At 37.8% G+C, this 16,607-nt stretch overlaps 1 protein-coding gene across 2 annotated transcripts in view; it reads left to right on the plus strand.

Moving 5' to 3' along the window:
* The window catches only part of TMPRSS6 (transmembrane serine protease 6), a 182,325-nt gene that overhangs the window by 134,778 nt on the left and 30,940 nt on the right, over positions 1–16,607 (plus strand). For both annotated transcript variants that reach the window (XM_089681942.1, XM_089681943.1), the window contains 3 exons: positions 5,617–5,727; positions 6,637–6,753; positions 11,511–11,679. In XM_089681942.1, coding sequence (XP_089538068.1) covers positions 5,617–5,727; positions 6,637–6,753; positions 11,511–11,679 — 397 coding nt within the window. The remainder of the gene's footprint in view (positions 1–5,616; positions 5,728–6,636; positions 6,754–11,510; positions 11,680–16,607) is intronic.

The following is a 16,607-nucleotide window of genomic DNA, read 5'->3' on the forward strand; positions in this document are numbered from 1 at the left end:
CATTTATGGGCAGTACAGTGGCTAAATCGTTAGCATTTCCACCTGGTAGTACTAGGGTTGTTCGAATCCCAACCACGGCACAACCTGCCTGGAGTTTGCATGTTCTCCCTGTGCCTGCGTGGCTTTCCTCCGGGTACTCTGGTTTCCTCCCATACTCCAAAGACATGCTGGCAGGTAAACTGGCTCCTGTCTAAATTGGCCCTAATATGTGTATGTATGAATGTAAGTTAGGGACCTTAGATTGTACACCCCTTGAGGGTTAGGGACTGATGTGAATGTACAATATATATTGTGTGTTACTTAGGGGTGTGTTGGTAAAAACATTAGCAAAATCGAATGTTCTTAGGCAATGTTCTTTGACAATTGAATGTTATTCATTGAAAAAAAAGAGTGAGAATGAAGAAAATAATGCATTATGGCCAAAAGATTGAGCTGAGGAGCATATCTATTTTCTAGGGTACCATCTGGTGGCCATAATGTGGTATTTTCCTCTCCACACCACTTTTTCAGGAATAACATTCAATCTGCACAGAATATAATTTCATTCACACAGAACAAAATTATATGCAGTTTTAATAGCTGAATAGCTATGTGATTTTTTAAATTGTTTTAATATATACAAATTCTTTGGATACATAAATGAATACATATCTAATTTAAATGCAAGTTATTCAAACCTGCCAACAATTTCTCTTTTTAATAGAATTCAGCTTCCTTTTTATTAAAGTTGTCATCTTTGTCTTTTAGCTTATAAATCTAGACATTTGACAGGTAGCAGATGAAAAAGCAGTACAAAAGAGACTGCGGGAATCAAATAGTACCCTTTTCACACCTCTGTACACCCACAACTGCCTATTCATTACCTGGACTTGCAAGTACATTATTTCATAGTCGCACATGAATATTTCACCATCTCCTTTGCTGAGTTTCTTAACCTCTTAACCTAGTTTTTCTGTTTGATGCTCACATTACAGGTGTGAGTAAAAGCATGTTACTTTTCACATATTGCATTATCAAAATTCTATGTAATCCTGAAAGCTTGCCAAGAAAATACACTAGCGCTGTAACAGTTTTATCAACATATTAGTTTTAAATATGTCTTGCTTTTTCTGATGGCTTCTATAGGCTTGCAAAATCATTTTACTATTAAGTATTTTGCAATCTTTCTTTAGTTTTGAGTAAATTAGAGGATTTGTTTGGTGTGTGTGTATATATATATATATATATATATATATATATATATATATATATCAGGTAAAATATCTATTGAGCATATCACCATTTTACTAGGTAAATATATTTCTAAGGGTGCTATTGACATGACATTTTCACCACATGTCGGTAACAACCCATGCAATACATACTGTACATTGAAAGAAACCAAAACAAATAAGTTCAGAATTTAAGTTATGTGTTATAAAATGGAATGATGCAGGGAAAAAGTATTGAACACCATAACTGAAATGTATTTAATACCTCGTACAAAATCCTTTGTTGGCAATGACAGCTTCAAGATGCTTCCTGTATGGAGAAACAAATTGCATGCATTGCTCTGGTGTGATTTTGGGCAATTCTTCCACACAAACAGTCTTCAAATCTTGAAGGTTCCGTGGGCCTCTTCTATGAACTCTGATCTTTAGTTCTTAGTTTCACATGTCACCATAGTTCCATAGATTTTCTGTTGGATTCAAGTCAGGTGATTGGCTGGGTCATTCTAACAGCTTTATTTTTTAACTTTGTTTGAAACAATTGAGTTTCCTTGGCTTTGACACTGGGATCATTGTCCAGTTGTAATGTCCACCCTCATTTCATCTTCATCATCCTGATAGATTGCAGCAGATTTTTATTAACCTCCCTGGCGGTATGATTATTTCAGATTTTTGGTGCTGAAAGCGGTACCATTTTTTTGCATGGAAATATGTATTTTTTTAATTGTAGGCCTGTAATTTTTAGGAAAAACTCACTGAAATCTGTCCGAACAAGAGTCTAGTAAACATCCCGGGTATGATAAAACTTGAAACACAAAATCATAAATTATAATTTAATAAATAATCATAAAAATAATATAATAATAATAAAAAATGTAATTCAATAATATAATCAAACCAAAAACACTGAAATTTGAAATATAGCGCCAAGTTCGCACATTGCTGAGCTCAGTCGCAAAATTGTTTTCAGTGTCTGATGACGAATTTCATCCACGAATCATTATCACTCAATTCTGCAAGTGGTTCTGATTTACTATCGCTGTTCTCTAGCTGATCTAAACCCGATTTTGACCTAAAGGGACACTTTTTGGATGCATGGACGTTTCTCAGTTTCCAGGCAGAAAGAACAGACAAAATGCAGGCAGGGTGCCGGACAAAGCACTAGGGACAAAATGTATGTGAAATTGGTTGAGACAGCAATGTTTTACTATGTAAAATGTAAAAAAAAAAAATGACATTTTTAAAATTTTTAAATTTCCCGCCGCCGGCGGCGCCCGTACGTCTCGACGTCACGGGGACAGGACACAGAAGCCGGATGCCGGCATCGGCCGGAGGAGATGACCGGGGACGCTGCAAGGGACACATCGCGGGAGCGCAGGGTAAGGTAAGTGAAGAACAAATGCCGGAGCAGTGCCGCATGGTAAGCCCGAGTGTAGCTCGGGGTTACCGCTTTTGGTACTGCAATGTTACCCCGAGCTACACTCGGGAATACCGCTAAGGAGGTTAAGAATGTCTTGGTACATTTTTCCATTTATCCTTCCTTCAATGACATGAAGTTTGCTAGTACCGTATGCTGAAAAACAGTCCCACACCATGATTCTCTCACCTCCATACTTCATTGTTGGGACGGTGTTTTTGGGGTGATGTACAGTGCTATTTGACCTCCAAAGAGTGCAATTTTGGTATCATCTGAACAGACTAGATTCTCCCAGTATTTCACAGGCTTGTTTAAATGTTGCACAGCAAACTTTAAACGTGCTTCAATATGCTTTTTTCTCGGCAATGGAGTCTTGCATGATGAGCTTGCATACAGATGAGTGCATTACTTATTGTTTTCTTTGAAACAATTGTACCTGCTAATTCCAGGTATTTCTGAAGCTCTCCACAAGTGGTTCTTTGCTCTTGGACAACTCTTCTGATAATTCTTTTCACTCCTCTATCAGAAATCTTGCAAGAAGCACCTGGACGTGACTTGTTTTTTGGTGCAATGATGTTCTTTCCACTTCCAGTTTGTGGCCCCAACAATATTCACTGGAAAATTCAGATGTTTAGAAATGCTTCTGTAACCAATGCCATCAACAATAAGGTTGCAAAGATCTTTAGAGAGCTCTTTGCTTTTACCCATCGTGAGATGTTTCTTGTGTGGCACCTTGGTAATGAGACAGCTTTTTATAGGCCATCAGTTGAGACTGAACCAGCTGATATTAATTTGCACTGACAAAAAGCAGGATTGCTTTCTAATTACTGATGGAGTTTAGGCTTTCCATGACTTTTTGCACCTCCCCTTCTTCATGTGTTCATACTTTTTCCCTGTGCCATTCCATTTTATTACACATAACTTAATTTCTCAACTTATTTGTTTTATATTCTTTGTATGTATGGATTGCATGGGTTGTTACTGACATGTGGTGAAATTTTCATGTCAATAGCACCTTTAGAAATATATTTACCTAAAAAATGGTGACTTGTTCAATACTTATTGTATTTTACCTGCTGTATGTCCTTTTGGGGATATTCCACTTCATTTCCTGTCCTAGAGACTCAGTAGAAAGGAAATCCCCTCTCAAACAGTTGTCACTGAAACAGTTGTCTCCAATTTCCCATCACTTCCTTTTTTGGATTTCCCATCATTTTCTGTTTTGATGGCAGTGATGACCAGGATTAAAGTGGTTCTAATGCCTTAAGGTTTTATACCTTAATGCATTCTATTCATTAAGGTAAAAAAATGTCCTTTGCAGTGGAAGCAACTGAGAACAACAGCAACTCAGCCACAAAGGCCATGTAAAATGACAGTAGCTAAAGACCTCCAAACCTCATGTGGCACAACAACAATGCGTAGAGAGCTTCATGGAATTAGTTTTCATGGTCGAGCAGCTGCATGCAAGCCTAACATCACCAAGTGCAATGCAAAGCGTTGGATGCAGTGGTGTAAAGCAGGCCACCACTGGACTCTAGAGCAGTGGAGATGTGTTCTTTGGAGTGACGAATCATACTTCTCTGTCTTGCAATCCAATGGATGTGTCTGGGTTTGGCGCTTGTCAGGAGAACAGCATTGTGCCAAGTTTAAAGTTTGCTGGAGGGAGGATTGTGGTGTGGGGTTGTTTTTCAGGGGCTGAGTTTGGCCCCTTAGTTCCAGTGAAGGGAACTCCTAAGGTGTCAGCATACCAAGACATTTTGGACAATTTAATTCTCCCAACTTTGTGGGAACAGTTTGGAGATGGCCCCTTCTTGTTCCAACGAGACTGTGCACCAGTGCACAAAGCAAGGTCCATAAAGACATGCATGAGCGAGTTTTGGGTGGAAGAACTCAACCTGATAGATAGAACACCTTTGGGATGAACTAGAGCGGAGACTGTGAGCCAGGCCTTCTTGTCCGACATCAGTGTTGCACATACACACACTCCTAAACCTTGTGGACAGCCTTCCCAAAAGAGTTGAAGCTGTTATAGCCGCAAAGGGTGGGCCAACTCAATATTGAAACCTATGGACTAAGACTGGGATGTCATTAAAGCTCATGTGTGTGTAAAGGCAGACGACCCAATACTTTTGGCAATATAGTATATTTTTAATGTGCGCTTTGTTCATAATCTTTTTACTCTGTATTATTCTCATTACAATTTTACTTTAATATTTTCACCCTCCATTGTCACTTGTGCATAGTCTGAGTTTCTCATTGAAGATTTTCATGAAAATAATTCTCTTTAGCACTAGTAATAGACCCATTTGTCTTGATTTGTTGTGTAATGTTGACATCGTCTGTCACCTGTAATGTTGTTTTAACATCTCCACCCCAGTGATTTGACAAGTTACATCTTCAGCCATGAAACTCATACAGTTGACACCTCTAGCCGACTTCATGGCACCATGATGATTAGATTATAAAACTAGAACAGGGTGGTTTCACAGACTTTCAATCTTTATGCCATGTTCTTGAACAGTCAATATCTACCTTTAACACATTTCATGGTGATTGGAGGACCTTGGTGGCTATGTAAATGCTTGGATATGGTTGTGGCAAGTTGAGGCAGCTACTTGGATGAGCAGCAAAACATCCTTAATATTATAGAACTAGTCCAGCTGACAGTAACCTACTACTAACCTCAACATGTTCTGGAGAAATGAGAACCTTTACAGGAATTTCTCTCTGCAAAATATCCAAATGAATAAAAAACAGACATAAAAATTGATTTTTACACCTAAGGGTCTATTAGTGCAGTGACTCAAAGTACTCAATCTAAACTAATTTAACTAAAGCAGAATTAAATCAAATTTATTATTGGTGATAAAAGTGTGCATATTGTCCATGCTCTTAGCATTATTTCATTGGATTAGCCTGTCTTTCCAGTTCCTGTTATTATCAAACTATGTATTTAAACCTGTACTATGGGTTTCAATGTTTTTTTTTCAGTGTGTCCTGCTAGTTATGAGTGCCCAGATGGGGAATGTATTAATTCTACTCAGATATGTGATGGAATCAAGAACTGTATTAATGGCACAGATGAAGAGCAGTGTAATCAAGGTACTCCCATTCATCTTTCATCTTCTCTTGTATATATACAGTAATTGCTTACATTATTTGAATAATTCTTTCCTATAGTTAAAGTGCAGAAGCATATAAATAAATAAGAACAGAATGTGAGGATGCACAAGTAGTGAATACCACATATGAATTTTTAATTCCTTTCTTTAGGACTGCATTACAAATGTATGCTATTGTAGGTGCATTTGATGATAACAGCCCCACCCAATATGTCTGCAAACATTTCATGTGCCTGTCTCACAAGATAAATAAAATGTACTACACACCAAAAAAGCTGGAAAGGGGAATCCTGATGATTCAGAATGGGAGGAGGCACTGCAGGCACATAGGTGTATATCCCAAAAATGCATAGAAAAGCTTACTAATTTTTATATCTTCTACAAAACCTGTAACACTTATGCAGATGGCAAATGTATGCACCCATGCACAAAGTGTCTACTGTCCCAAACTGCAGATTGGATGAGTTTAGCCAACCTGCCCAAATCCTATTGAACCTCAATAATGTACATTTTTAGGCATGCTTTAATCTCAATAAATAGCTAAATACCTGCTTTCCCTCTTTCTAGAAGCTCTATTGCCAACTTGTACATTTAAGTCCTTGTTCAGGATTTTTCTTTCAATGGAATTTGTAACAGCAATAGAAGTGGATAAAGCTGCCATTTGCAGTGACTTAGTTCATTCAGAAAAGAGGACTGAAAGTAGAAAGCATGGACCAAAAGCATTGAGCTAATGGTACCACTGCAATCTAGACATAATTGTAGGAAAGCGTTAGGGCTCGTAATTAACATATTACACTTACCTCCTGCTGTCCTTTAAATGTCCTGTAAATGTATTAGAGATCTGTATGTATACCCATCTGTTTAACCATGTATTGTTTTTCCCACTTAGCTGTTCCTTGTGGTGCATTCAACTACAAATGTGCAGATGGGACCTGTGTGAAGAAGATTAACCCTGAGTGCGACTCGGTCACGGACTGTCCTGATGGTTCTGATGAAAGGAATTGCAGTAAGGAGTGTGTCTATCTCTAAAATGATGCAAAATCTTGGATTGAGCAGGACAGTGCAGAGCCGCATCAATGCAGGAACATTATAAAAATAGTTGGCCATGGCAGTTGTACAATACAATGCGTTAACAGTAGCTAAAAAATGGAATCAAAGTGGTATTGTTGCACACAGCACATACACTTTATATGAAGGGAAAAATGAGACTAGGAACCTGACTGGTTGTCACAGAAAAGTTAAAATTTTTTCTAGTTTTCTTCTTTCCTGTTATCATACATCAAGCCATATGTTGGGTCTGTAAAATGATGCTGTAATGAATTTTATAGGCTGATCAGAGACTGTGGAACTTAACTATACAAAATTGTGTTTTTGGAAAATTAGGTAGGGAGTAATTGGTGCTGAATAAATCATAGTGTGGTAAGCCAGTGGTTCTACGTACAAGTATAGTGTAGGGTTGCTATAATATTGCACACCTGAAGCCAGTCATTCTGTAACACTTAAAGTGTCAGCCTGCCCAAAAGTAATATTTGGTTTTATATAAGGTTTGGTGATCGACTTTAGCCCTGAGCTGCTTATATCAGCTTTAAACCCATCTGCCTTGGCATCCCACAGATCATGGTACAAAATGTTTTTTTCTACTTACTGTTAATATTGAATGGATAAAAAATCTTACAGAATCTGTGAAACAGTAATTGTCATGGTTTGCACAACTGTAAATTCACTAACAGGAATCTCATTATCAAAGTGCACAAGAGTGATAAAAAACAGCAGTGTTGGGAAAATTGATCTTCCAATAGACAGTATGTAAATTGTATTTTAGGTAACACTATCCAAGTTTAACCCAAACTAGAAACATATCACCGTCCATGCTGGCCAATGAAAAACTAAATATGAAACCACCACAATCCCCTCACAGATTAAATCAGCTGCCCTACCCATGTAAAACATAATTTATTAAACACAACAAAATGATAAAACATACAACACCCCAACCTGTAAAAACAACCTTCTCAATAAATGGTCATATACCACGATACATGTGGAACTATTCTGATGATGCCCTCTATGGCTCATTGCAGCATTAACTGTGTAAGGACTCCTTGAATCCTCATTAGTTTATTTTTCCACTTTTCTTTTCCATAATGCCAACACTTATTGCTTTCATGTTAATATTATAGGTTTCATATGTAAAAAGAACTGTGTTTAGTGTATAACAATAACATTTAAATTATGCAGACAGCAGCAGTCACTTATGTTAGAATACAAAAAATGTAAAACATAAAAGTTTAAAATGTGTTGTGCTGTCTTTAAATCAATGTTGAAAGCAAAAATTATTATGCAAAACAACTAAACACCAATCTCAATTGACTTACTTCCAAAGTAACCAACATACAGTTCATAAATGAACACAACATATTGTGCAAAAGCAAAGCGATCAATTATAAAATGATCAAATTAGCCACTTGCCCTCCAGAGGATTTACCCCCTTTCCTGACCAGGCCATTTTTTGCGATATGGCGCTGCGTTACTTTAACTGACAATTGCGCGGTCATGTAACACTGCACCCGAATGAAATTTATGTCCTTTTTTCCCACAAATGGAGCTTTCTTTTGGTGGTATTTGATCGCCTCTGCGTTTTTTTTTCTTATTTTTTGTGCTATGAACAAGAACAATTGAGAAAAAATACAATATGTTTTACTTTTTGCTATTAAACATGTCCAGTAAAAAATTTAAAAAATCAAATGTCATAAATTTAGGCCAAAAGTATTCTGCTACATGTCTTGGTAATGGCGGCGATCAGTGACTTATACAGGGACTGCGGCGGGCATAGTGAGACACTGGGGGGGAACTGACTAAGTGTTCTTGACATCCCCAGGGACACTAATATAGTGATCAGTGCTGATAAAAAGGGTTAACTGTGTGCTCTGTGTGTTTTACAGTGTAAGCACATTTCTTTGTATTGCTCTGCTATGCAGAGCAATACAAAGCAGTCTGCTGGAGCTGACAGGGGAAAGATCTGTATTGTTTACATACAGACCTCTCCCCCATCAGTGATACTGGGCGATCGCCCGTGATCGACAGCTGAAGCCGCCAATAGCAACGCGGGTAAGGTGCATGCTTCCCCTACCCAGAAATGCAAAATCATATATATATATATATATATATATATATATATATATATATATGATTTTGCGCAGCAGCCATGCCACCCTGTAGCATTATTTCTGCTATAGGGCGGTGGGCAAGCAGTTAATAAAGCTTAAAAAAAACATGATACATTCCTTTTGAGCACATGCTTCAGTTTTCCACCACCTTCTCACATGTGCTGCTTACCAGGCGTTAACACCTCAAAACATAAGAAGTCTAATAGTGCTTAATAACATCAAAATGTGGCACTGATATGCAGCATTACTCAAGTAGAAGCATCTGATAAGGATACATACTCTTTGCCTCAGCCTCCTCAACAACTTCAGTCCCTTTGACACACTAGGTTAAGTGCACAAGGCAATGAATATTATAGAAAATCAATGAAAGTAATACTCAGTACCCAGTACTGAGTACCCAGTAGTAATATTAAATCAAAGAAATCAGGTAGTGAACCAGTTAGTAAAAGCAAGCTTAATATATTGCCACCTGAAACAGTTGGCAACAAAATAAGCATAGAAATGGGTTAATAATGGTAAGACTAGGCATAAGATGACACTTGGCATACAGCATAAACAGTAGCAAGGTCATCTAAGTGCAGCAATTGGCAGTAATAAAGCTTAAAATACCAAACACAGGAACTATACTGCCAAAGTGCCCAACTGGATGTGCACTGTCCATACAAATGAAAGAAAGGAGAAGAAGGGTATACAAAACTAATTTGCAAGATGGTTTTACTGGAGTGGCAGTCCTTTATGTTGTTCTTCTGATGGCTATCATTGGGGTCCTTTAAGACACGTTAGTAAACGTGCAGTAAAGGTGTGGTATGAGTGAAGTATACTTAATGTACTGCTTCTGATAACTTGGTCCCTGCTAGCAATGTAACCAATAGGTAATAAGTTCTCTCACCAGTCCTTATGGTGCGACTGTGAACTCTCGCTGTAGAAGGGGGCCCCCTTTGTCTCTCCACTAGATCAGAAAAGGGAAGCTCTGGATGAAAGGAAGCTTTGGGTCTTCCCAGATGTAGATGTAATCATTGCAGATGGTGCTTCACTGCACTCTCTTCCCAGGTTTAAGGCTTGATCCTCACTGATCTGGCCTCTCAGCAGTCTACTCAGTGTGTGGCAGATGTGCTCTCCTCTGTCCCCACAGTGCCATGAGAAAGAGGTCTCCTGGGCAGTTGTATTAAAATCATCTCTCATTTCTAGTTAGATGGAGACGGAATGTACCTTACGATTGTGGTCAGGGGAAGAAAGAACATTTCTAACATTGGTAGTCATTGGAAGAAATAACACCCCTTACATTGGTGGCCAATAGTAACATATAAGTAGGTAGAAAAAATATATTTAGGAAGAGTTAAGCATTCTGACCACCAGTGTAATAAGGTATCTTTCCTCTTGCTTACCACAAATGTACAGAGCCTTCTTCCCACTAACAAACAATTTTAGGGGCATTTAAATATCTCTTAGGCTGGCCATACACTATACAATTTTCTGCCCAATTTCCTTTAGATTTACCTTCAACTATGTAGTGCAAGAACCTGCCTAATTAGATACAATTGAAAGTGTTGTTAGGTTTGACCTCCTATTATATGGATTTTGGTAAATCTAAACCAAAAATCTCAAGAAAATTGTATAATGTATGGCCAGCCCTACACTGATCAACAATGTATGCAAAGGGCATTCTTTTTTTTCAATGACGATCAGTGGGTGGCCCCTACATTTCTAGTCAGTGGAATAAATGCCCCTTACATTGGTGGTCATGAAAAGAAATAATGCCCTTTCCATTGGTAGTCAAGGGACAAAAACTCCACTTAAATTGGTGGTCATTAAAAGAAAGAAGACCATTTACATTAGTAGTCAGTAGTTATGTTGCTGGTCAGTAAAGTCTAGCCTTTACAGTGCTGGTCAATGAACAAAAGCATGTTCCTGACATTAGTAGTCAGGCGAAGAAAGAACAACAGTCACATTGGTGATCAGTGGAAGAAATATTATCCCTCACATTGGTAATCAGCAGAAGAAAGAATGTCCCTTGCATTGAATACCAGTGGGAAAATACAAGTCGGTAGCAAAAATATCATTGCTGTCAGTGGTGACACCTCTACCAACTTACTTGCAAGAATAGCAGGCTCCTTTGTTCATGACACTGTTACTGCAGGCTCTGTTAAGTGACATTGGTTCCAGAATTATGTATATTAGGCTGTTGGGTGGGATAGAAGTCCCTCTAACAGTGCCTGAACTTACACTATAATACTCCGCAGCTAACTGTATGTTGGGTGGAGCACTTGAAGTACATCTCTGGTGCACATAGTGCTACTGGTATTGTATAGATGAGCCAAGACAAAAAAACTATTTGAGGAGGAAGTGGAAGCACTTACAGTGGTGTAATTTCTGTATCCAATCCTGAACCCACTTTTAGAATAAGTCATGATGTCCTCCAGCAACACTCACAGGTAGGACTAGGAGTCTTGCCACATTATTGCATTGAATCAAATAGTTAATAAAGAGTTAAACTGTAAGTAAATGTTTGTTGACCTCTGTAACTCTTTCATACCTCCTCACAATTTATTTTTTAATGTGTTGATATTAATAAAACTTGTCCTTATCTCTCACAAAGATTGTGGTATTCAAGGACTTCAGAATCGCATTTCTGGAGGAACTGAGGCTCTAGAAGGAGAATGGCCTTGGCAGGCCAGTCTACAGATGCAAGGAGAACACAAATGTGGCGGGACCTTGGTGGCTGATAGGTGGATTCTGACTGCGGCACACTGCTTTGCAATGGAAGGGTAATGATAAATGGCGCAGGGTGATTAATGCATCTAAGACATTTAAATGTTAGCAGGGGCAGCAGGACAAGAAATACTGTAAATGTTAACAATGCAAAAGTAGAAGTGAAATAATGAGTAGGTATGCACAAGGTTATAAATCTAATTTACTTCTAGCCTTTCCATAATATAAAAAAATTACGCTGGTCTATTCCTGCTAAAACACATTAGCTTTTCATTGCTATATTTCTTCCTCTTTCACATCAATTGTTTCTCCAGGGCAGGTAGCAGTGGGGGAAAAGTCACCCTAGCAGGTTACCAGCCCCCAACTGTAAACTAGCAAAACATATGCTTGTACTTGATAGAGATACTGGAGACTAGACTGATTGTATCACAGAAACCATTTCCCAGTAGAAGCCTACAGGAAACTTTCTGATCTCAATAAAGGCTTGCATGATTGGATGGAATCATGAGAATGAACATACATCAGGTATATACTTCTTAATATCCTGCATGTACCAACGCTTTAGGGACTGCCAAGGTATCATACAGGCCACTGGACTTAATAAATCATAAAAAAAATGTATTTAATTGTTGCCTTCACATCATCATCCAGTCTGATATTTAGAAGTTTGTGTGTAGGGTCACAAAAATGTCTACTTGCAATTAATGTACAGGGTGCAGGTTTGAAGATCATATGAAATTAAAGTGGAGCTATGTGCAAAATAAAAATTACATATACATTCCATTATAATGGACCTTTCATGGAAAACAGGTCTGCTTCTTTGCCAGTCTTCCAAATCCAAGTAGCTTAAAAAAACATTGACCAACAAACAGTTCCCCCAAAGATAAAAAAAAAAAATACTTGCCTTGGGCTCAGTTTCTGACACTTCCAGTGGTCATGGTTGACACCACCACGCCACCCAGCAGAGCTGGGCACTCAAAATCCCATAAGAATGCAATTTGGTCCATTGCACTGGGAGCATTCTCATGGGATATTGAGTTATCTGCCCTACTGTAAGGTATGGTGATATCACCTGCACCTTACAGTTCTGGAAACCTGTAAGGATAGAACTACTTGAAAATCAATATGGAATATATATCGGAATTGTCCATTAATTGGTTGTATATTGTAAGTTGCATATTTAAAGTAAACCTGTGAGAACTGCTGCCTCTACTGACTTGTTTTTATAAGTGTTGGCTTCAAGTTGGCTTACTTGATCCTTGTTTTGGTGCGGTCACATGATTACGGCTTTGGTACCTACTGTGTCACCAAGAGCTGTCTCGTAGTCCTAGCTTTGATAACTACTGTCACCAACTTGAAACTTATGTGAAACCAGTGAAATTAGAAATGTAAAGAGTTTCCATTCTATTACATGGGTTTACTTTAAAGCAATTAGATTAATTCATAAAGTCATAAGAAATCTATAATTTGCAATAACAATCATTATTTACAGTGGAATCTAGCTGTATCTAAAAAAAAAATATCTTTATGGCAAATACTGTAGCTTGTACAGTGCAACTTCTAAATGTATTACTTACAAAGTGCCCAGTGCTCCACTCCATATACAGTATATAGTGACCTTCTGTTTTTGCTTGTACTAAAAAAATACATATAATTCCTATACACTCACCGGCCACTTTATTAGGTACACCTGTTCAATTGCTTGGTAACACAAATTGCTAATCAGCCAATCACATGGCAGCAATTCAGTGCATTTAGGCATCTAGACGTAGTGAAGACAACTTGCTGAAGTTCAAACCGTGGCATGGTTGTTGGTGCCAAATACGCTGGTCTGAGCATTTCAACAACTGCTGCTCTCCTGGGATTTTCACATACAACCGTCTCTAGGGTTTACAGAGAATGGTCCAAAAAAACAGAAAATATCCAGTGAGCAGCAGTTGTGTGGATGAAAATGCCTTGTTGATGTCACAGGTCAGAGGAGAAGACTGGTCCAAGATGATAGAAAGGCAACAGTAACTCATGTCAATATGGACCAAAATCTGAGAAATGTTTCCAACACCTTGTTGAATCTGTGCCTTGAAGAATTAAGGCAGTTCTGAAGGCAAAAAGGGGGTCCAACCCAGTACTAGCAAGGTGTACCTATAAAGTAGCCAGTGAGTGTATATTCCATGTATTATGTAGTTATATGACATAATGGGTTCTATTTGTAAAAATATTAGTTGGACAAATGTCCCACACATTAGTGCAGGCTGGATGAATTTCTCTAGTATTTTCAGTAATAGATTAAGGTACAACCAAAAGCAAAACTTTTTTTTTTAATTTTGGAGAAATTAAGGGAGGGCTATAACCCTTGTCAAGTGTTTGCCATTTGTGCCTCACTGGGAGATATCCCTATACTTCTTGGCCCATAGTCAAATTCCTTCCTTCCCCACTGTATACCTATGATCATGCAATATTCTCCTCCTTTCTCCCCCTGCTTTAAGCAATTATCCTCCGGTCTACTCCTTCCTGTGTGCCACTTCACCCCAGTAAACTTTAAATAGTAAAACTGCCTATGGGACTAAAAACCAGGTGGTATACATCCCCCATCCCCCCCCCCCATGCTCAAACCATCTAATGCTACCACATTTGGCACAAATATAAATAAAATAGAAAAAATATGTCATATATACGCATATATAACATACATAATCAAGTTAATAAACCCTAATGAACATCAAATCAAAGTGTAGATAAATAATCTAAAACTCTTTAACTAGTAAAACTCCTAAATCATATTAAGTAACAAGCCCTGTTGCCAGTATATGCTAAAATCATTATTAATCCTTACAGATAGAACAGTATGAAACAAATTCTATATTTATATTCTTTGGCTGCATAGTATCTAAATAATCATTCCACTTTATTTCATTTATAGAAATTTATTTTTTTAAATTTGTTCCTCCCCAGCTTTCAAACACTATCTATCCCAAGAACTGTCAATTTACTGGGATCCAATTTATGGAAGTCTTTAAAAAGTCAAGTCATACTATGCTTCTTTAACCATTTTCTTATGTTCTTGACATGTTCATTAATGCTGGTAGTACGTCCCAAATACTGGAGCCCACAAGGGCACTCCAATACATAGGAAGCATGTGATAAACGGCTTTATGTTTTTTATAATAATATTTATATGTATTTATGATATTTATTTATTTATATGCCTTATTTTTTTGTGAACTGACTCTAATAAACAGTTCACTTTTTACTTTTAGTAGAAATAGCATTCTTCTCCTCCACATTTAGGATAGGCTTTGCCTTCATAAAATCCCACCACATGAGCTCAAAGGAAAGATGGTAGACCAGTCCCAACTATAATATCAAGGTGATATCCTGCCCTCTTAGCATTTAACCTGCAATGCTACACCCAACTCCAGTAGATCCTACCTCCAGCTTGTCTTTTTTTCCTTGTTGAAGAGAGGAGAGAGAGCGTCAGTTGTCACGCTGATAAGAGGAAGAGACACAAAGAATCATGACTGTCCAGGAATGGCTATGCTAAATGTTAACCGTTGAGGTACAGGGACTGATTTACTAAAGGAAATTATACTGTTCACTTTGCAAGGGAATTTTCCCCAGAGCTTAGTGAATGAGGTGAAGCTCTGCTGACATCCATCATCCAGTCATGCGCAAACAAGCAAAAATGTTGTGTTTATTTTTATTTCCCTGGCACATGACTGTTTTCTTTGCTAAGTGAAATTAACCAATTAAATAAACTCTTAAAGCAATTCACTAAACTCTGGGGAAAATTCCCTTGCAAGGCTCAAATTTCCTTGCATAGCGAACAATCTATTTCTCTTTAGTAAATCAGCCCCAATGTGTATTATCTGAATATTATATTTCACAGGCAAAGGGGCAGTAGTACAGTTCTGCAACACATCCGTGTCATTATATAATGTATGGAATGTACTGTGTGCACCACATTCTATTTTTGTTTTGTAGAAACATACTACACCAAAAGCGTCATGTGTTTGTTGAAGCTTATTTATTTAGTGTTACTGCCATGAACATTTCAGTTCATCAATATTTTATTGACTTCCAGTGAGTCCTTAATATGAATTATTCTTTGGACTTACTAATACAACATCATACAATAGCTAATACGACTAGCTAATATAAAACTACAAAGCAGCTGGATGTTACCACCACGGTTTTGTACAAACGTGCTACTAAGAAATTTGAGTTCATGATGTCATGGAGTTGGTCATTCTCAACACTTTTGCCCAGAGTAACCCCAAAATAATTTCAGGCTTCTGGGATTCCATACTTAAACCAATTTAATAGGGGTCATTCGAAAAAATGTAAACCTTACAGTGGTGAACAGAATGCTCCTCTATAGATAGCTAAAAAAGATAATTGTTGTCATGCTGTTGGCTTTGCTAAGTGGCATTGGTTACAACTATGCAGAATTCATCAAATAAGTGGTTAATCAGCCACAGCTCAAGAAACCCCTAGCAACCTTTGAGGAATCTTAGTTAGGAACAGTATGTCAGCTTGAACATTTGACAACTCTGGCATTTGCAAGAAGGCTTGCATGGTGGTAACAAAAGGAAACCTTTATTGAAGAGGTATGTAGACTACCATTGCTGAACTCTTCTTCTAGCAGCCTCCATATCTTCTCAATATGAATCTCCTTCCCTGGTTACATTGGGGGTTTTTTCACAGTCCCTCAATGCCTAAAATATAGATAATATTTTTCATAAAACAGCATCGACTTTTTGCTTTTTATTTTGTTGCATTTCCTTTTATTGAACTTGTCGATTATGCTTTGAATAATTTTGAATGGTTGTAAATTGACCTACCCAACCTTAGTTATTTTAAGCCAGGGAAGAAGACCCTTAGCTATTAGCTTTTACTACAAGGCTCAGGACTACTCAAGTACATGTCAGTGACACTTCTTTCAGTATTAGATACACCATAAGCCCTGCTAATGATACGTGAGGCACAT

Source organism: Staurois parvus, unplaced genomic scaffold (assembly GCF_062004578.1).
Source record: "Staurois parvus isolate SC_StPar_1 unplaced genomic scaffold, SC_StPar_1.0 ptg000282l, whole genome shotgun sequence".
In the NCBI taxonomy this organism is placed as follows: Eukaryota; Metazoa; Chordata; class Amphibia; order Anura; family Ranidae; genus Staurois; species Staurois parvus.